Source organism: Ovis aries, chromosome 3 (assembly GCF_016772045.2).
Source record: "Ovis aries strain OAR_USU_Benz2616 breed Rambouillet chromosome 3, ARS-UI_Ramb_v3.0, whole genome shotgun sequence".
In the NCBI taxonomy this organism is placed as follows: Eukaryota; Metazoa; Chordata; class Mammalia; order Artiodactyla; family Bovidae; genus Ovis; species Ovis aries.
The window spans coordinates 11,083,428-11,103,233 of record NC_056056.1 but is presented as its reverse complement, the minus strand read 5'-3'; the positions used below and the strand labels follow the sequence as shown (position 1 = coordinate 11,103,233).

Sequence of the window (19,806 nt, the reverse complement as noted above, 5' to 3'; positions counted from 1 at the left end):
TGCACTGGTTCTCCCACTCACTTCCCATGGGGTGATGCAGTGGGGGCTGGATAACACGTGCACGTTCAGTGGGATGTCTTCCAAGAGAAGAGCTCCTACTTAGAGAATCCAAATCTCTTATGAGGAGCATCAAACCCACCTTCCCTGCTCTGGAGGGAAACATTCTCTGGCTGCTCCAAGGCTGTTCACTCTACAACAAGGTGGCCTGGAACAAGAACAGTCAGTGCCTCTGCAGGCAAGACACACAGAAAAGCAAGAGGCCCCGGGGAGAATCGTCTCCAACATTTGGCTCAAAATATTTTCTTTAAATTTAACTTTAGTTTTATTTTTGTAACAACTGGATGGATACCAAAACTCTCAAAGTTGCAGGGGGCAGGGGGTGGGGGGTGAATTTTAGGCCAAGTGGCTTCTTTTTTTTTTAAGGAGTGAAATTCTTTCTTTAGTTTATTTCTGGCTGAGACGAGTCTTTGTTGCTGGGCGGGCTTTCTCTAGCTGCGGTGAGCGGGGGCCTACTCTTTGTTGCGGTGCGTGGGCTTCTCACTGTGGTGGTTTCTCTTCTTGCAGAGCACAGGTTCTCGGTGCTCAGGCTTCAGTAGTTGCAACTTGCAGGCTAGAGAGTACAGGCTCAATAGTTGCGGCACATGGACTTAGTTGCTCTACAGCAGGTGGAATCTTCCTGGACCAGGGATTGAACCAGTGTCCCCTGCATTGACAAGCAATTCTTATCCAATGTACCATCAGGGAAGTCCCCAAGTGACTTCTTGACAACTTGGCAGTTCCTGGACCACACTGTCCCCCAAATCCACTAGCACGCTGCAGACTCCAGGGACAGAAGCCAGAGGCCAGTCTTCAGGCACAGGGACAAATCCAACTTTTGCTCATATCCACTTCTCAGTAACCCGACTGTAAGCATACTGAACATGAGGATAGACAAAACCTTTTTCTAAAGGCTAGCCGGTTTAATCCTTGCTACAACCCTTTGGAGAGGGAACTTATGTTCCCAGCTTTACTTGGGGGAGGAATCTGAGGCCCAGAGAGGAACTGTGACTTGCCTAAGATCACAGAGCAAGAAATTGGCAGCACTAAGAGTTGAACCCAGGAATTCTCTGCTGTGTCCCCTTGCGCAGTGGAGAGGTCACTGGGCAGTTCTCTCAGCCCGGAGCTATCCCTTAGGCCTTTTAGTGCACAGCAGCCATGGGATTTTTTATTCAGCCTTAGAGGACTAGAGCGGGGCAGTGGTGGGATTAGCCCAACAGGTGGGATTGTAGGAAGAGCCCAGAGAAGATACTCTGCCTCCTCGACACCTTAGGAGCAAAAGTGAGGGCCTGAGAGGTACCCAGAGAGCCCCAAGAGGAACCATGGCCAGAAGCAGTGCAGGACAGGGCTGAGGCCGCTCCTGTTTGGTGTGGCTCCGCCTTCCTCCGTGGGTGCCCCCACCACCCCAGGAGGAGAGGTCAGGAGAAGGTCCTGCGGAGGACGACAGAGCATACCCACCTATACCCGCCCCTTGTCTCTACCCCAGCCCTTCCCCTCAAGCTAGGAACTGCAGCTGTTACTTGGCCTTAGTTGCAACGGCTCCGAGGAAGAATGGGACTCTAGATCCCCTTTCTTGGGGAGGTTGGCTGCACGGAGCCTCCGGGAGCAGTGTTTCTCACCTCTTCACTCCCTTTCCTTCTGGACATGAACTAGACGTGGCCCCACCCTTGAGAAATCCCAGTCCTGTGGGGACGTAGCTCCTGATCCCAATAATGGCTAGGTAGTCAGTGCCAGACCAAGTGCCATCCCAGGGACCGTGGTAGTCCTGAGGAGGAGGTAACATTAGAACTGTGGGCATTGTGGGATGTGTAGGAGTCCCTCAGGCAGAGCAGCAATGAAGACAGGCTAGGTGAGAGTAAGTAGAGTGGGTATGACCCAGGGTGCCTCCTCGCCTTTGTCCCAGCCTTACTAGCCACCGGTCAGTTCCATATCGTGCTTCTCAAACTATATGTGGTGAAAGACCAGTTCTTTAAAAATCTGTCAAGTGTCAATATTTTGTAAAATACTATAAAATTAGTTGTTAGAAAAATGAAACAGAATGTAAACAAAACACTAAATACAAATCCAGTGTTGTATTAGTAGAGTCCACAGATATAAAATTTCTCTGTCGAACAGCTCTGAAATTTTATGAAAGTCTACTCTCACTTTGCATAATTATTTAATCACAGACTGGTAATGAGCAGCTTGGACTGGGAATGGTGCTGGTCTGCAGACCACACTCTGAGTAGCTCAGCTCAAACACGCCATGTGTCTTCATACCTTCAGCTCTTTGCACGAGCTGTTCCCTTGGCCTGGAATGTCTGTCTCCGGCCATCATTGCTCACTTTGTGCTTCTCCTTCAGAGCTCAGTTCAAACTCCCTCCTGGCAGACTTTACCAACCCACACCCACTCCCAGACAAGGTCAGTGCCCCGCCGTTAATGACCTGGGCACCTGTGTGTGTTTCCATCTGTGTTTCCTGATCTGGACACCTCTGTCACTCTGCACTCCTTGACAGCCTATGAAGGATCACGGAAGCTCGTGTCTGTATTGTCATCACCGTCCTTAATGCCTGGGCCAGAGTGAGCATTTGCTGAGGCCAAAGAAGATGGCAGGGGCAGATCGAAGCAACCTTGAGTGCCAAGCTTAGGGGATTAGAAGCCCCACCTGGTCAGTGGGGAGCCACAGCGAGCCATCTGACAGGGGAGAGACCCATGGTCAAAGCTGTGCTTCAGGAAGCCAGTTTTGGTGGCCTTGAAGGCAACAGAAGTGAAGCTGGGAGGTCCCATCTAGCCTCCTGGAATGGTACTCATCACTGATATTCATGAAGCCCTTGCTATGCACCCATCTGAGCTGAGCCCTGTCCAGACAGTACTGCTGTGCACCATACCCCTGCTGCCTGCCTTCCAGAGAGAAGCTGAGACCCAGGGGCGTCTAGTTCTGAAACTGCACAGTTCAGAAACTGAACTCCACAGAGCCCTGGGGGTACCAGGCAACCCTTCCAAGGCTGAACACGGTGGTGGGGAAGCAGAGGAGGCTCAGGGCCCTTTCCCTACTTCCACCAGAGTCCCCGTTTTTCTGTTTTCGAGATCAGAGTCTACTCAGAGAAGAACTGTCTGGCTTAAAACAGCTTGAACACCCCTGGGAGAATGGGAGTAAAACTGTTGGAAACAGCTGGCCAAGGCCAAACAGGAGCGCCGGCCTGCTCAGGCCCTGAGAATGCATACAGGGGGTGGACTGGAGGAACTGCCCACTAGAGGCAAGGGAAAGCTGATTTCCCAACTGGCCCTTTGTGCCAAGGTTTTCCTGACAGTCTCACTGGCATCCTGGCCATCTGGAGGGAAGGATCATGTCCTGATGAGGTGTGACAGAGAGGGGATGGAGTTGGGCAGCTGAGGGGAGAGCCGTGACTGGGCGAGGGAGACGCGGCATCTGCTACTGACTGGTTGTGCAAGCCCCTCCCCATCTCTTGGCCTCAGTTTCCCCATCTGAACCCAGACAGGCACAGTAAAGCATGATGGGAAAGAGGTTTTGGTTTATACCAATCTGGGCTCTGCTTCTGGCTCCACCATTTAACAGCCGGGGGCCTTGGCTTTACCTCTCTATGCCGCAGCTTCCCGATCTGCACGACCGAGATAAAAGACCTCCAAACCTTATCATAGGTCGGGTGCTCAGAAGCAGACTCTTGTGTGCGGATGACTCATTATGAAAGGGCTTCCAGGAGGTACTGATACTGAAGCGGATGAAGCAGCAGGAGGGCTAGGGGGAGAGGGGGAAGGAAAGCCCAGTAGGGGCATGGTTTCAGGCCATGTGCCAGCCCCAGCTGTAGGGGACGCTGGAGTATGAGTGGCAGCTCACTTATCCTGCAGGGCTAGGATGCTGACTTCTAGATGTCCACACCAGTCAGCCCTTGCCTACAGACTGCCCCAGGAGGACACACACTCCCAAACACTTTGAGGGGCAAAGTGGCTCTTTGAAGAGAGTCACAGATACAGGCAGTTAAAAGGTACGCACGTGGAAGCCAGGGTTGGGCACGAGAAACAGAAGCAGGGATCCAGGGGGTGTGGATAGAGCTCCTTTATCTATCCACTGCTATCTGTCCACTTCTCCACTGTCCTCAGGGTTGTTATGGATTAAGTGAAGTGGTTCATTCAGGCCCCGACACAGTGCCTGCCATATGTGGAATATGCTTAGTTGTGTCCAACTCTTTGTGACCCCATAAACTGCAGCACGCCAGGCTTCCCTGTCCTTCACTATCTCCTGGAACTTGCTCAAACTCATGTCCATTGAGTCGGTGATGTCATCCAACCATCTAATCCTCTGTCATTCCCTTCTCCTCCTGCCTTCAATCTTTCGCAGCATCAGGGTCTTTCCCATGAGTCAGCTATTCGCATCAGGTGGCCAAAGTATTGGAGCTTCAGCCTCAGCATCAGTCCTTCCAATGAATATTCAGGGTTGATTTCCTTTAGGATGGACTGGTTGGATCTCCTTGCAGTCCAAGGAACTCTCAAGAGTGTTCTCCAGCACCACAATTCAAAAGCATCAATTCTTCGGCACTCAGATTTCTTTATGGTCCAACTCGCACATCCATACATGACTACCGGAAAAACCATAGCTTTGACTATACAGACCTTTGCGGCAAAGTGATATCTCTGCTTTTTAATATGTTGTCTAGATTGGTCATAGCTTTTCTTTCAAGGAGCAAGCATCTTTTAATTTTATGGCTGCAGTCACCATCCACAGTGATTTTGGAACCCAAGAAAATAAAGTCTGTTACTGTTTCAATATTTTCCCCATCTATTTGCCATGACATGATAGGACCAGATGCCATGATCTTAGTTTTCTTAATGTTGAGTTTTAAGCCAGTTTTTCCACTCTCCTCTTTCACCTTCATCAAGAGGCTCTATAGTTCCTCTTCGCTTTCTGTCATCAGCTACATATCTGAGGTTATTGATATTTCTCCCTGCAATCTTGATTTCAGCTTGTGCTTCATCCAGCCCAGCATTTCACATGATGTACTCTGCATACAAGTTAAATAATCAGGGTGACAATATACAGCCTTGACGTACTTTTCCCAATTTTGAACCAGTTCATTGTTCCATGTCCAGTTCTACCTGTTACTTCTCGTCCTGCCGCATGCTATGCCTTTTCCCTGACTCTCGCCCTTCCCCGGCAGCTGCAGTCCATGGTGGATCTCCTGGAGGGCACCTTGTACAGCATGGACCTCATGAAAGTGCACGCCTACGTCCACAAGGTGGCTTCCCAGATGAACACATTGGAAGAGGTAAGGGCAGGGCTCAAGCCAGTGGCCAGGCTGCTGCCTGGGCAGTTCTGTCTGGACCCTGGTGGCTGTTAGAAGATGGATTCCAGGAGGGAGCTGGGACAAGGAGATGCAGGCCACAGGGCTCCGCCTTTGAGGAGGAAATCCGACTGGGCCTCGAGGGCCCACAGGAAGCTGGAGGGCTGGGTGGATAAACTGAGGTGCCTGCTGGTTGTGTGAAAGGGGTGTGGAGGGGGCTGGAACCTGTGGCCACCCTCAGTTCACCAAGACCAGGGCACAAGTCTGGGGCGAGTGTTGTGAAGGGCTGGCCAAGCCTCCTGGGGCCAGGGCCAAGGCAGCATGGCTGTTCAAGGACCCACCTACCGTGGAGACCGAGGTGCTAACTGTCTTCTCCTGCTCAGCGCAAATGTGCCGGAGGGCTGGGTGGGTGGCTGGCACCGCCCCCTGAGGACAGGGACAGAGCTGAGCAAGCGTGGAGGTGCAGGCTTAAGGTCTGCGTCTCTGCTGGCACAGCCTGGCCTCCGCCTGTTTCCGGCATCCGGTCCGTGCTGGGCTGCTGAGAGCATGGGGCTATGCTGCTGCCAGCAGGGGTGTGAGGGGCTTCCTTTCCTGGCTTCCTTTCCAGCAGGAGGGGGCACCTGGGCATCCTGTGCCCCACAAGGGGAGATTAACCCCTTGTGTGCATGCGTGCTAAGTCACTTCAGTCATGTCCAAAGCTTTGCAACCCTATGGACTATAGCCTGCCGGCTCCTCTGTCCATGGGACTCTCCAGGCAAGAATACTGGTGTGGGTTGCCATTTCCTTCTCCAGGGGATCTTCCCCACCCAGGCATGAACCCGGGTTCTTTACCACTAGCGCCACCTGAAAAGCCCCTATTAACCCCTACGAACCCCAAAGTCCAGGGTCACTTAACTATTCAAAGATTATTTGATTAGTATCTCTTTTGTGCCAGCACGGGAGAAAGATAATAACAGTTGTTGAATTTCTCCTGTGCCCAGGGTTTCCTGTGCATAGTGCGTGCCAGGTCTTCCTGTTGTTGGTTCTGCAGTTCTGCTTTGACCTTCCTTTCCTCTTGTAATCTTAGGAAATGTTAACTCACTTCGCGTAACTGTGAGCCAGGCAATCTGGAGGAGCCAGACAATGATTTCCGCAGCCACGAAGAAATGATTTTTAAATTATCTTCTGTTTTGCATTATCTTTGCTTTGCTTCTGTTCACTAAGTGATAGCTGTGGAAAACAAAAGAAGTTTTTTGCGAACACTGGGAGGAGACAGAGAGAACAGCCTCAGGAGCTGGCTCCCTCTGCCTAAGGGAAAAACATCACAGGAGTCAGGCAGCACTTTGGAGTCCCAGCTTCCCTCTGCTTTCTTCCCTTATGCCAGTGGTTCTGAGCCCTGTGTGATTTTGCTCCCCAGGGGACAGCTGGTGTATCTGGAGCCATTTCTGGTTGTCATAATTTGGGGGAAGTGGGTGGCGGATGCTGTTGGTTCTAGTGGGCAGTGGTTGGAATGCTGCTAAACATCCCACAACGCACAAATGTCAGTAGTGCTGAGGTTGAGAAAGCTGCCTCACATGGTTTGCCTTCTGTCTTCCCTGTGATCCAGTGGGAGTGGGGCTGTGTGTGTATGTAGCTCAGTCATGTCCAACTCTTTGTGTAGCCCACCAGGCTCCTCTGTCCATGGAATTCTCAAGGCAAGAATACTGGAGTGGGTTTGCCATTCCCTTCTCCAGGGGATCTTCCCAAGCCAGGGATGGAACCTGGGTCTCCTGCATTGCAGGCAGATTTTTTACCATCTGAAAAACCAGGGAAGCCTGTGGAGCTAGGGGCTGCTAAAGCCAGGCAATGTCCGCAGCAGGAGGGAGACAACGAGGCAGGGCAGGAGAAGCAGAGTAGGGATAAAGATGGGGGTTAGTGCTGTGGGTGGAGCTGACAAGACCCAGGAGAAAAGTTGGAGACTTGGAGATAAGGAAGAGATCAGAGGCCGTAGCAAAACCCCAATAAGTTTATGTTTATTTTATGAAAAGGGGATATTTATGTATTACTAGGTAATTTTAAAGTAGCAAAAGATGGGTAGCAACTTAAAACTTAAAAGGTGGATCCATAAGGGACTAGCTAAGTACATTGGTCCATTCAGACAGTGGCCGACTGTGTGGTCAGTAGAAGGTGTGGAAGGTGAAGTCCCTCAGTCGTGTCCGACTCTTTGCGACCCCATGGACTGTAGTCTACCAGGATCCTCTGTCCATGGGATTTTACAGGCAAGAATACTGGAGTGGGTTGCCATTTCCGTCTCCAGGAGATCTTCCCGACCCAGGGATTGAACCCGGGTCTCCCACATTGTAGGCAGACATTTTACCATCTGAGCCACCAGGAAGTAGAAGGTGTAAGGAGCACTATATACAGAGATGTGCAAGAGTTCCCAAAACAGACTCATGGGAGAAAGCAAAGGGGAAATGAAGGAAGAAAGGGAAGAAAGGAGGGAGGGAGGAAGAAGAGGAATTCCCTCGCAGTCCAGTGGTTAGGACACTGAGCTTTCACTGCCAAGGGCTTCGATCCCCACCAGGGTGCGGTGTCTGATGGGGGTTCAGTGTCTGAAGTCAGATCCCGCAAGCCATGCAGCATGGCCAAGAAAAACAAGAAGAAAGAAAGAAGGCCATCATGATTAACCCAGAAACAGGTGGATGGGAGCCAGAGATTTTCTATCCGTTTGTATCCTTTAATTTAGTACTATGAACATATTTTCTATTTGTTCATTCATGCAGTTTTTAAATTAAAATTGATAACCACAGGGTCTCAGGCAACATGCTTTATTTCACCACTGCTCTTGGGTGCTGCCCCACACGTTCCCCTGAGCCCTGGGTTGGGAGACTGGGTTGGCAAACCCTGATGGCAGAAGCTGGGGTGTGCCCCAGGGTGGGAGATAGCCCAGAGACTGGAAAGACCTCGAGTCCCACCCCCACAGAGCATCAAGGCCAACCTGAGCCGGGAGAACGAGGTAGTGAGGGAGAGCATGCGCCACTTCAGCGAGCAGCTGAGGCACTACGAGAACCACTCAGCCATCATGATGAGCATCAAGAAGGAGCTCTCCAGCCTGGGCCTCCAGCTGCTGCAGAAGGACGTGGCCACGGCGCCCGCCGCTGCCCCGGCCCCTGGCGCCGGCAGCAAGGCTCAGGTGAGACCAGGCTCTGGTGACGGGACCAGAGGTGGGTGGGCTGGGAGCACAGCTTGCCGGGACCTTGGCCCTGAGGGCCAGCTGGGTCATGGGTTGGGGTTGTGGGTTGGGGCTGAGGGTTGGCCTAGTGGGAGAGTCCCTGGCAGGGTGGGGGTGGGCGAGGGGATGCCTGCTGCGCAGTAAACCGTCAACACAGGTGAGCTGGGAGCAGACACGGGGCTCCTGAGCCAGGCGTTTGGCAGTATTCTCACTCCTGGTTCCACTCTAGCGGGGACAAAGTTGCAGAGATGACCCTCCCTGCCTGGTCCCCGGGGAACCAGGTCGCCTGCAGCACCACCACTTGTAACCTTATCTGCTGTGGCTGGGCCCCTGGCTGCATCAGTTCTGCTGCGGGGGGCGGGGGAGGAGGGCGGGCAGGGGATGTATGTGGGCAATGCCTCCGGGACCCGAGCCAACTAATACCACTTCTTCATGCAACCAATTGATTGTGGGGTGGAGAACTCCTGCAGCAAACACCCAGCCTTCCATCTTCAAACTCAGCTCCCAAAGCGAGCAAAGGCACTGCTCTTTTCACCAGGCAGAGCCATCCATGACATAGAACACACCTTTGGGCAAATTTGCAAAACGCCCTCCTCTAGCCAGACAGATTGCAGAAAAGACTCTCCCACTGGTCAGATAAATTAGAAGGGGGAGGGACCTCCTGCTAGTCCGGTGGATAAGACTCTGAGCTCCCAATGCGGTGGTCTCAGGTTCCATCCCTGGCTGGAGAACTAAGATCCCATATACTGCAACTAAGCTCGAGGACAGCAACTGCTAAGTCCTTGCACAGCAGTGAAGACCCAGGGCAACCAAAACAAGTTTAAAAAAAAAAAAGGGTCCTCTTTGGGTGGATAAATTATCCGAAGTCTACTTCCTGTGACCAGCACACACCAGGATGTGTGCCTTGGCAGAGGGAGCACAGACTAGACTTTACTTCCATTCGCTCCTTTGACCAGTCACCACGTACAGGACACAGCCCCCACCGCTCCCACAGGGGCCTTGTTTTCTAGTGAGTGGGGTAAGAAGGCAGCTGACTTCTTCACAGACATTGTCTCAGTGAAGCCCGCAACGACCTGCAAGGACGGATGCTCGTTGCCGGTTTGGCAGATGCGGACACATGGAGCAGGGTCCCTCGGAGAAGGTGGCCTTGATGGAACCCGGGCCTGCGTGACGGCCAAGCCCATGCTCTTCCCCTCCACCCTTCAGCCTCCTGTGCTGACATTTTGATGATGGGACCATCTGTGTCTGCAGCAAAGACCACAAGGATGCTGATAAAGCAGGGAGGAAGCCTGGTGCCTCGGCCCAGAGCTGGCTTCCTGCTCATTCCGTGCCAGTTCCAGAGCTGGAAAGAGTCCTGTTGGGGCAGTGGCACAGAAAGTCTAGATACCGTCCTTGCTGTATCTCCTGGAGATCCTGCCTAACAATGGGTAATGTCACAGGCGCAGTGTTCGCATGCCAAGCCAGCATCAGAAGCGTTTAAAAGGAAGCCAAAATAACACAATTCTTAAAATGTTAGAAACAGCATGCCCTAAGGTCAGTGCCCTGGTGACCAACCATCCCAGTCTGCCCAGGACTGAAGGGTTTCCCAGGATACGGGACTTTCGGCGCTAACTGGGAAAATTCCAGGCTCACAGATGGATTGGTCAGGAGGGCCTGAGAACCTCTCCCTGCTCACACACAAAGACCAATGAGTGAGAGAGACGGATGGGAAGCTGACCTCCCCGGGGAGCTGACCATTGCAGTCTACCCCCCAGGCAGAGTGAACAATAATTGGGAAGTGGAACAGGATCTAACCTATTAGACTGGGCTTCAAGCCTACCAGGGAGCTAGAGAGCTGAGTAGGGAAACCGAGGCACACCCTGGTCATGGATGTCACCGTGATGGGAGGAGAGCTATGAATTCAGGAGCTCCTGGGACACAGGGCCTGGAGCCACCTGACCACTACCAGCCCCCAAATGCTGAGCCTCCCTGACCCCCTGAAACATCCCTTCTACCACCCTCCAAGTCTGAGACTCCCCTTCTTCCCCAGGACACAGCTGGAAGGAAAGGCAAAGAAAACAACAAATATGGCAGCGTGCAGAAGAGCTTTGTCGATAAGGGCCTCTTGAAACCTCCTAAGGAGAAGCTGCTGAAGGTGGAGAGGCTGAAGAAGGAGGGCAAAGGCAGATTCCCCCAGCCCACAGCCAAGCCCCGGGCCCTGGCCCAGCAGCAGGCTGTGATCCGAGGTATCACCTACTACAAGGCAGGCAGGAAGGACACGACCGAGGCCATGGCTGGTGAGTTGGAGGAAGATGGGAACCTTGGGGAGGAGGAGCCCTACAGGGACCCAGGATCTCTTCTGTAAACTGCCCCAGACCTCAGCTCCGTGGTTTACCTGTTGGTGCCCTTTGCTCATCCACACAATGGGATAGTCCCCCTCCTGGGGTTGTTGGGTGGGGATGAAATGATAAAATCAACGTGAAGCACCCCTGCAGGATCTCTAGCTATCTCCAGTCTCACTGGACTTTTCCTCCTTCCTTGAAAGATTTGCTGAAAGTTCACTCTGTGTGTGCTGTATCTTCCAGACAGTCTGCCTAACATGAAACTCATAGTCTAGTGGGGGAAAGCACACGCATAACTAAGCAGCTGCCTCTGGTGGGGCGGGAGAACGCAGGGGCCAGGCCAGGGTTCTGGGAAGTGCCCCGGGGCCTCTGCGACACCTCCCATGCCAAGATTGGCATTGGAGAGAATGGCCTCTCCAGCACGTTCCACTCTTTTCCTCCCAAAGAAGAGCCCACAGACTCTGGTCTCTTTCTTACAGCTCCCTACCAGATCATGGTGAAGTGCAACGAAATAATTAATCGAAAAACAAGAGACGAAAGTTCCAAGAGTTCCCAGATTTCTGGGCCATCCCCACTGGTGTGGTTCTGATCCTCCCTCTGAGCTCGTCCCCAGATGCCTGCTCTCCTCTGATGTCCCTGAGAGGTGTCCCTACCCTGCTTCCCCTTCCTGGGTCCTGCTGATCACCTCCTCCACTGAGGCTTTCTGCCTAGCCCATGCCCAAGGGGGCCAGGAGTGGAACTGTGAGGGACCAGTCTCCCAAGAGCCCCTCAATTCTTGGTCTCCCAGATCTCAGGGGCCTCTTCTCCCAGCTCCTGGTGCCAGCTGTCAGCTCTGAGTCCTGCCAGTTCAGCCTGGCCACTGTGTAGATCTGCTGACCCCTGGCCGGGGCCCTGCCCATGAACAGCTGCAGGCATCTGACTCTGCCAGTGAGGCCTGTGGGAACAAGCCCTGCCCTGGCTGGGTGCCAAGGTTGGGCCCCACTGAGGTCCGCTGACCAGAGGGTGTACCTTCATTCCCTAGAGACTCCAGGGGCTGCTCCCCAGTGGGGCCTGGCTACACCCTGTGCAAAGGGGAAGCCCAGCAGGAAGAGACAGGTAGAAGTCACATGAGCCTCGGTACATCTCTGGAGGCCCTACCACCACAGTAACGATAGCACAGGTCCTTTGTCTCTGGTATCACAGCTCTGAATCCTTGCACACATGCTGTCACAGTTGATCCGGGAGAGGAAACAAGTTCAGAGAGGTGAAGTGACCACCTCCAGGTTTTACAGCAAGTTAGTGGGACTGGAGCCCAGAAGCTAAAGAATTTTCGTCCCCTGCTCTGCCACAGAGTCTTACTGCTTTCCCTGCCCATTCCAACCATTTCCCTGACCCCAGCCATTCCAACCCAGGGGAGCGCAGGTCAGGGATGACCAGAGAGGGCCCCAACCAATTCTATGGAGCTGAAGAAGTTCCGGTCAGCACAGCCCATGCTAGCAGGGATGGAAAAAGGGAGAGCAAGCAAGCTGAGAGATGGGAGTTAGGAGATGAACAAGGGGACAGAGACCTGGCGTCCAGAAGGGATGGGAAGCTGGCCACGCCTGGCCTGCCCTACCTGCGATGTCAAATCCCGGATGAGAGAGACTAGAGGGTGGATCCAGACAAAGACAACGTCTGTAATATGGGAGCAGGGCTTTCTGCCTCCGGAGATGGGATCCAGGAAATGAAAACACTGGTACAAAGTGTTTATTTAGGAGGGAAAGGGGTCTCAGGTCTGGCACCTCATATTTGCCAGGATCTGTGCAAATGTCTCATACACATTTTTCTCTAATCGATACAACAGCTTGATGTGGTAGACCTCACGACTCTCATTTCACAGAAGGGGAAGCTGAGGCCCACTGAGGCAGGGGACTTGACCGAGATCACTCACCTGAGGGGCTTACAGCCAGTCTGCTGACCAGGAAGCCCTCCCCACTTCCCACTTTGCAAGGCTTTTCACTCCTCAGGGGCCACTCCCCTCTCTCCCCCATGGCCCCAGCGCTGGCAGCCCCGTGGGCCTGGGGAGGATCCCGGGGAATGGTGGGTGCTGCTCGGATGTGAACACGGGGTCTTCTCTCCACAGACAATGCCCTCAAGGGCACTTCCTGGCTGGAGCAGCTGCCGCCCAGGGTGGAGGGCCGGCCCCCTGAGCCCAACTCAGCAGAGCATGAGGAGGCTGCGCCCCAGGGCCCTGAGGGAGCGGATCTGGCCCCTGGCACCCATGCCTTGGATCCCACCCCCACCCCCACCCCCACCACCAGTCCCCTGCCCACCGAGCCACCCCCACGCCCAGAAGTCCCCAGTCAAGGTGAGTAAGCCTCACAGGGGTCAGCAAACTACTGCCCGTAGGCCAGATACAGCCTGCAACCTGCTTTTGTACAGCCCCTGAGCTAAGAATAGTTCTTACAAATGTTAAGGGTTGTTTAAAAAAAAAAAATATGGAACAGAAATATGTGGTCTGGAAAGTCTAAAATGTTGGCTATCTGATCTTTGTAGGAAAAGCCTGACCACATTTACAGGGAAACAGATAGTGTTCTCAACAAATTCTTCTTAAAACATCACCTAGAATCCCATCATCAAATCCAAATTTTTACTTCCGGATTTCTTCTGTCAAGTCTCTGGCCCTGTTTTTTATGTCCATGTTTGTAGTTTCGGCTTATGTCTTAGGTAGAAATCTTCCTAATTAAGTCATTGAGCCCATCCTTCTGGAGGGCATCTTGGCTGCCCGTGATAACAAGCCTTAAAACCATTCCCTACTTTGGTCCATGTGCATTCCACCTCTAGGAATCTTTTCCTAAGGGATCCGTCAGATATGTGGACAGCAGCTACAGCTTAACTGGTTTGCTTGTGGTCTATTTCTAATGTCAGAAAGCTGAAAATAATCTTGAAGTCAACACTGAGGGGACTGGTTAAATTAATTCAGTGGCACAGCTGTCTGGCGGTCTGGTGGAACCTTGAAATCACATCATTAAAAGGCCATTTAATGATGTGAGAGATTGCTCAGTGGAGGGAAAAAACAGGATACATAAAACTGTATACTCGGAAGAATGATGGTGCTTTTTAAGTATTTCTGCATGGCTGTACATGCAGAGAAAATAAGAAAAGGAAGGAAATACAACATGTTTAAAAATTTCTTTGAATAACAGAAGTTTGAATGATTTTTATTTTCTCCCTTTTCCTTTTCTGAATATTCTGTTTTCTACAATGAGGAGACATTGCTTTGATTATGAAGAAAGAAAAATAATAATAATAAGGCTACAAACAAAACCTCAGAAGGGATTTAAGAAAGATTCAGATAATGTTCCCAGGTCTGTTCCTTTGGCTCGGGGCCTGTGTGTACCAAATGCTGCACCCTTCGCTCCCCACAGGCAGAGAGGCGAGCTGTGAGGGTACCCTCCGGGCCGTGGACCCCCCTGTGCGACACCACAGCTATGGGCGCCATGAGGGGGCCTGGATGAAGGACCCCGCTGCCAGGGATGACAGGATCTATGTCACCAATTACTACTATGGAAACAGCCTGGTGGAATTCCGCAACCTGGAAAACTTCAAGCAAGGTGGGGGACCCCCGAGCTGGGGAGGGGGCAGGTCTGGGGAGCCTAGGGAGGGTTCCCCTGGAGACACGGCCCTTGTTTGCCTTGTGATATTCTGTGGTCCAGGCTTCCCCAGCCTGGCCTAGCTCTGAATGGTCAGCCACCCCAAGAAGGGGAGTCTGGGGGCACCCCCTAAGTGGAAATTGAGTACTGTTACCCTTGACAGTAAATGACACTCACGAGGGCAAGACCACGTCCATCTTGTTTGCAGCACTTGCTGAGTGCTTATTATGTGCTAATCACCTGTGTGTATCAACTCATGGTATCTCCATAACTCCACGAGGTGGGGGGTTATCACCCTGTCTTACAGGTTAGCAGAGCCCCAGGCCTTGCAGGAGCTTCAGGTCTGGACAGGGAAGGGCAGAAATTTTGTTATCACATCTGGAACATGATGGGGGGAAAGGGTCAGTTAGACATGACCTGCCCTCCAGAAATGCACAATCTGATGTGTGTGGCAAAAGCTTCAAGAAACAACTTGGATATAGTGCTAGAGGGAGGCCTTGGGGCTGTGGGAGCCCAGCCTGGAGACCAGGGAAGAATTCCTGGAGGATGTGATGCTGAGGCATTCCCCAGGCAGACAGGATGGGAAATGGCAGTCTAGGCAGCAAGAAGGGCATGGGCAAATGCCCCGGTATCAGCCTGGCCTATGCTGGTCCACAACTGGTAACCTTGAATCCTCTGAGCCCCCTGGCACATGGGGTAATGTCTTGACGGGGGAGATAACTGGCCCAGCCCCAGGCCCACAGCTCACTGCTTTTCCATTGCTTGCTAGTCCCTGGGATGAGCTGAGGGTTTTCCCGAGGCTCTGGTGTGACCATCCGCCCCCTGCACGCAGGCCGCTGGAGTAACATGTACAAGCTGCCCTACAACTGGATCGGCACGGGCCACGTGGTGTACCAGGGAGCCTTCTACTACAACCGCGCCTTCACCAAGAACATCATCAAGTATGACCTGCGGCAGCGCTTCGTGGCCTCCTGGGCGCTGCTGCCGGACGTGGTGTATGAGGACACCACGCCCTGGAAGTGGCGTGGCCACTCGGACATCGACTTCGCCGTGGACGAGAGTGGCCTGTGGGTCATCTACCCCGCTGTGGATGACCGCGACGAGGCGCAGTCCGAGGTGATCGTGCTGAGCCGCCTGGACCCCGGCGACCTGTCAGTGCAGCGCGAGACCACGTGGAAGACGCGGCTGCGGCGGAACTCCTACGGGAACTGCTTCCTGGTGTGCGGCATCCTGTACGCCGTGGACACGTACAACCAGCGGGAGGGCCACGTGGCCTACGCCTTCGACACGCACACGGGCACTGATGCCCGCCTGCAGCTGCCCTTCCTCAATGAGCACGCCTACACCACCCAGATCGACTACAACCCCAAGGAGCGGGTGCTCTACGCCTGGGACAACGGCCACCAGCTCACCTACACCCTCCACTTCGTGATCTGAGTGGGGACCTGGGGTCACAGGAGAGGAGTGGCCATGGGCATGGGGGCTCCCCACAGCGACTCCTGCAAGGGACTCCCTCAGCAAATATTTACTGGGGGCCAGGCCCAGGGCTAGGTGCTAGGCAGGTGGCTTAGCAAGGATCAGCCTTCTTTAGCACCCAGTGAAGTAATAATCGCTCCCACCTGCAGAATATTGTCAAGAGCTTCACCTGCACTAACCTGCTTAATCTTGACCCCCTTGGAGGTAGAGGCAGTTAAGCCCATTTAACAGATGAGGAGACTGAGGCCTCAGTCTGGATCAGGCTAGCCCACTTTACAGATAAGACCTGACCATGCTCTCCCCTACCTCCAACCCTCTCCCTTCTCTCCTGGTTTTTCTTGTCCTCTCAAGTCTGTCTCCCTACCCAGGGGCTACTCGAAACCTTTGGAACCAACACACTAGTGTTGGGTGGAGGCCAGCTCTGCATGCCATCCCAGGGCCCTGTTCTGACTGAGCTGCTGGTGGCCCTGGGGCTTTGGGCCCTTTGGCTGATGTCCTTGCTCCTTGCCTTTGGCCAGCCCCCCATCCCCACCCGCTGTCTGACCGCATTCCAAACCTCCACAGTCACCCAGCCACTGAACAGAAACCACACCCCAAGAAAAAAATACCAGCCCCCCTTCCAAGACCCCCTCCCTCTGTACTCATTTTTATTTTCTCTTATTCTTCATCAGTGCCGTCATTTGTTTCTGAGGCAGCAGCTGAGAAGGCTGCAGGCAGCTGCCTGCCACTGCAACTCTACCAGAGTGGGGAACTGGGCCAGGCCCTGGGGCTCCCTCTCCACCCAGGAGTGCTGGCTCCAGCCACATACCCAGGCTGTGGGACCTCTCCCCACTACCTCCCAGAGCCTTTGGGCCGGGGTCCACCTTGTCCTTTCTCTTTGGACTTTTTAACCCACAACCTGTGTTCACTCAGGGATACTCCAGGTCTGCCGTGAGCAAGATCCTAAGCCTGAGGCTGGGCAGTACCAGGGTGAAACCGGTTTCCTTTTCCTTGGCAGTCCTAACCTGGTCTTTAGGTGAGCTGGCCTGGGAGACGGCGGGGAGGCTGAGATCTGGGCAGCCAGCACAGAGGAGGTTTTGGACCTTCTGGTGGCAGGGAAGAGCCAGGGGGTGAAAGCTGGGAGGGAAGGAGAAAGGGGTCTGTGGGTCAGGCTTTTCCTGGCTTCAGAGATATTGAGGCCAGGGTGCCCGGAGTCCAACTTGGGGCTGAAAATGCAAAGGTGGGCTCCCCTGAGCCTCAGTCCCAGGCAACCCAGGGGATCAGACCTTCAGGTCTGTCCCTATCTGCTTTGAACAACATTTTTAGAGCTGGAAGAAGTTCTCAGCCTGACTCCTTGCATCAACAAAGGAGAAAGGGCACAGGGCCACTCTGGGAACGGGACATAGCCGACCTCCTTCCAGAAGGGCTTTGTCCAAATCCTTTATCCTACAGGCTTGGAGGCAGCTATGCTGTAGACCCCCTGGCACCCAAACCATACTAACACGTTTGAAGGGTATTTACAGCTGATCTCGACACAACCCCGGACCCTGCTGCTCTCATTCAGTCCCCATGCCAGCTCCCAGGTGTCTGTGTATATGAACACCCAGCTGCCACGTTGGGAAATTCAGCTGCATACCCTGGAGTGTAAGGAAATGCATTTTGTGCAGAATACACTTCTTTCAGACATTGTCAGGTGACGTTATTTTGTTTAAGCTGTAACTCACCCCCAAAATAAAGGGGAATGATGACGCCCAGCTGAGCCAGGCCTGACTCATAGTAGCGGACTCATCCAGGCGCCCCCACCCAGTGGAACTCCAAGGGCTGAGCATACAGACTCTTTGGGGGCTGCAAGTCCTGGGTGTGGGTCTTAGAAGACTCAGTGCTTTGTGATATCACAGCCCAACCATGTGAGAAGTGTTCAGGCTCCTCTCTTCCCATTAGTCTTAGAAAAGGGAAAGTTAAAATGGACTGATGTTGAAAAAAGACAAGCAGAATGGTTTTCTCGGGGACAGGATGCTGGTTGCAGCCTCTAAACATTCACTGATCCCCTTCTGCTTTCAGGTCCTTGTATGTGGGTTACATTGTAGGTACAGTTATTTTCCTCATTTTATAGATAGTCAGACTGGCACCCAGAGAAGTTAAGTGGAGGCAGTTAAGTGGAAAGCCAGGTTTCCAAATCAGGTAATATAACATGAACATCAGCAGTGGACTAAGAAAGGCATGTACATCTTCACAACAGTGGAAGGTATATACTCTGTGTGTGCCCATTTTACAGATGGGAAAACTGAGGTGAAGGGACTTACCAAGCAAGCAGTTTACTCTGTAGCAGAGTCAGGTTTTCACGGCTGGTTAGTACGTGTTTTCTGTCAATTGTATATTTCTCTCGCAGCAGCTCCAGAATAGTGCTCGTTTCCTTTAGACCAGTGTAGCCAAGCCATGAATTGCATCTTCACAGGAGAAGGCGATGGCATCCCACTCCACTCCAGTACTCTTGCCTGGAAAATCCCATGGACAGAGGAGCCTGGTGGGCCTGCAGTCCATGGGGTCACTGAGAGTTGGACATGACTCAGTGACTTCACTTTCACTTTTCACTTTCATGCATGGAGAAGGAAATGGCAACCCACTCCAGTGTTCTTGCCTGGAGAATCCCAGGGATGGGGGAGCCTGGTGGGCTGCCGTCTATGGGGTCGCACAGAGTCAGACACAACTGAAGCAACTTAGCAGCAGTAGCAGCAGGAGACCCAAGAAGGAGGTTGGGGTCCACTCATAAAGAGCCTTGAATGCCAAACCAAAGAGTGACTCCCTCCAATCACATTTGGAACGAAGTCAAGTATAAAGGAGAGGAAAGGAAATTCTAAGACAATTGGATTTTGTCCTATCAGTGATGGGAGGCAGGGGAGAGCTTTTGTTGTGGGATTTACTACATTTGACAGCAGGTACTTAAAGGAGAGAGCCAGCTTTTCCTGCCGACCTCAGCTGTGAAGGCAAAGGAAGCCATCTCCGGTATTTCTGAACAACATGATACAGGAAGGGGCTTTGACTGCTACCTTTGATTCCTCATGAGAGAGTTCTAGGCCTTAATATTTAATTTGCTCTGTCTGGGGAGAAAAGAAGGAGGCCTCTGCCTTGGGAGGCAGACCTAAAAGTAAGGCTCGGGGGGTGGGATGGGGTTTCCTGGGAATGACTTGAGGACTTCTGAAAGCCGGTTTGTTCTAAAGCATCTTTTCCTCCTTGACAACATTGGAAACCACTCTGGTGACAGGACACAGCCCAGGATGGTTGTCAGGGAGCCCTGGGTAAGGAAGGGTTGGGAAGTCCTAGGTTCGAATCCAGCTGTGCTTCTCACAGGCTTCACATTTGGGCAGGTAGGGACTGTTAGAGTGGACAGATGTCAACTCCTTTTTATGGCTGAAGACTTGCAGTTTAGTGAGGACACAGGGCAGCTGAGGGCCCAAGCAGTACCCTCCTAGAGCTAGAAGGCACCTTTACTTACAGTATCACTAATCCACCCAGGAACCCCACGGTTGGCATTACTTTCCCCATTACAGGGGATGAACCTCAAGTTCAAAAAGGTTAAGCAACCTGCTCAGGGTCACGAATCTAACAAGAAGTATAGTCAAGAGTTGAACCAGGTCTGTTTTTACACCAAAGCCCAAAACTAACTGTTGTTAAGAATTTTATAACCAGTCAGTTTTTTTTTTGCTTTGGCTACTGGGAAGCTTAAAGTCAAACTTGAGATTATTTTTAACAGTCATTGTACTGAGTCTCCTACTGGACTCTGGCCTCATTCTAGCTTTTTGCTTTTGCCTTTACCCTGATCTCTTTACTATATTGTATTTTATCTGTTTTTGTAAATTGCCACAGTATCTTTTTTTGCACCAAGGTGGACTGTACCGAAATAAATACATGATCAAAA

The 19,806-nt window shown here is 52.5% G+C and overlaps 1 protein-coding gene across 2 annotated transcripts in view; it reads left to right on the top strand.

The window, feature by feature from the left end:
- The window catches only part of OLFML2A (olfactomedin like 2A), a 28,717-nt gene extending 8,911 nt beyond the window's left edge, over positions 1–19,806 (top strand). For both annotated transcript variants that reach the window (XM_027966451.3, XM_027966452.3), the window contains exons 3-8: positions 5,191–5,298; positions 8,255–8,464; positions 10,533–10,779; positions 12,926–13,150; positions 14,211–14,396; positions 15,268–19,806. In XM_027966451.3, the coding sequence (XP_027822252.1) occupies positions 5,191–5,298; positions 8,255–8,464; positions 10,533–10,779; positions 12,926–13,150; positions 14,211–14,396; positions 15,268–15,872 (1,581 nt within the window). In that variant the 3' untranslated portion in view covers positions 15,873–19,806. The remainder of the gene's footprint in view (positions 1–5,190; positions 5,299–8,254; positions 8,465–10,532; positions 10,780–12,925; positions 13,151–14,210; positions 14,397–15,267) is intronic.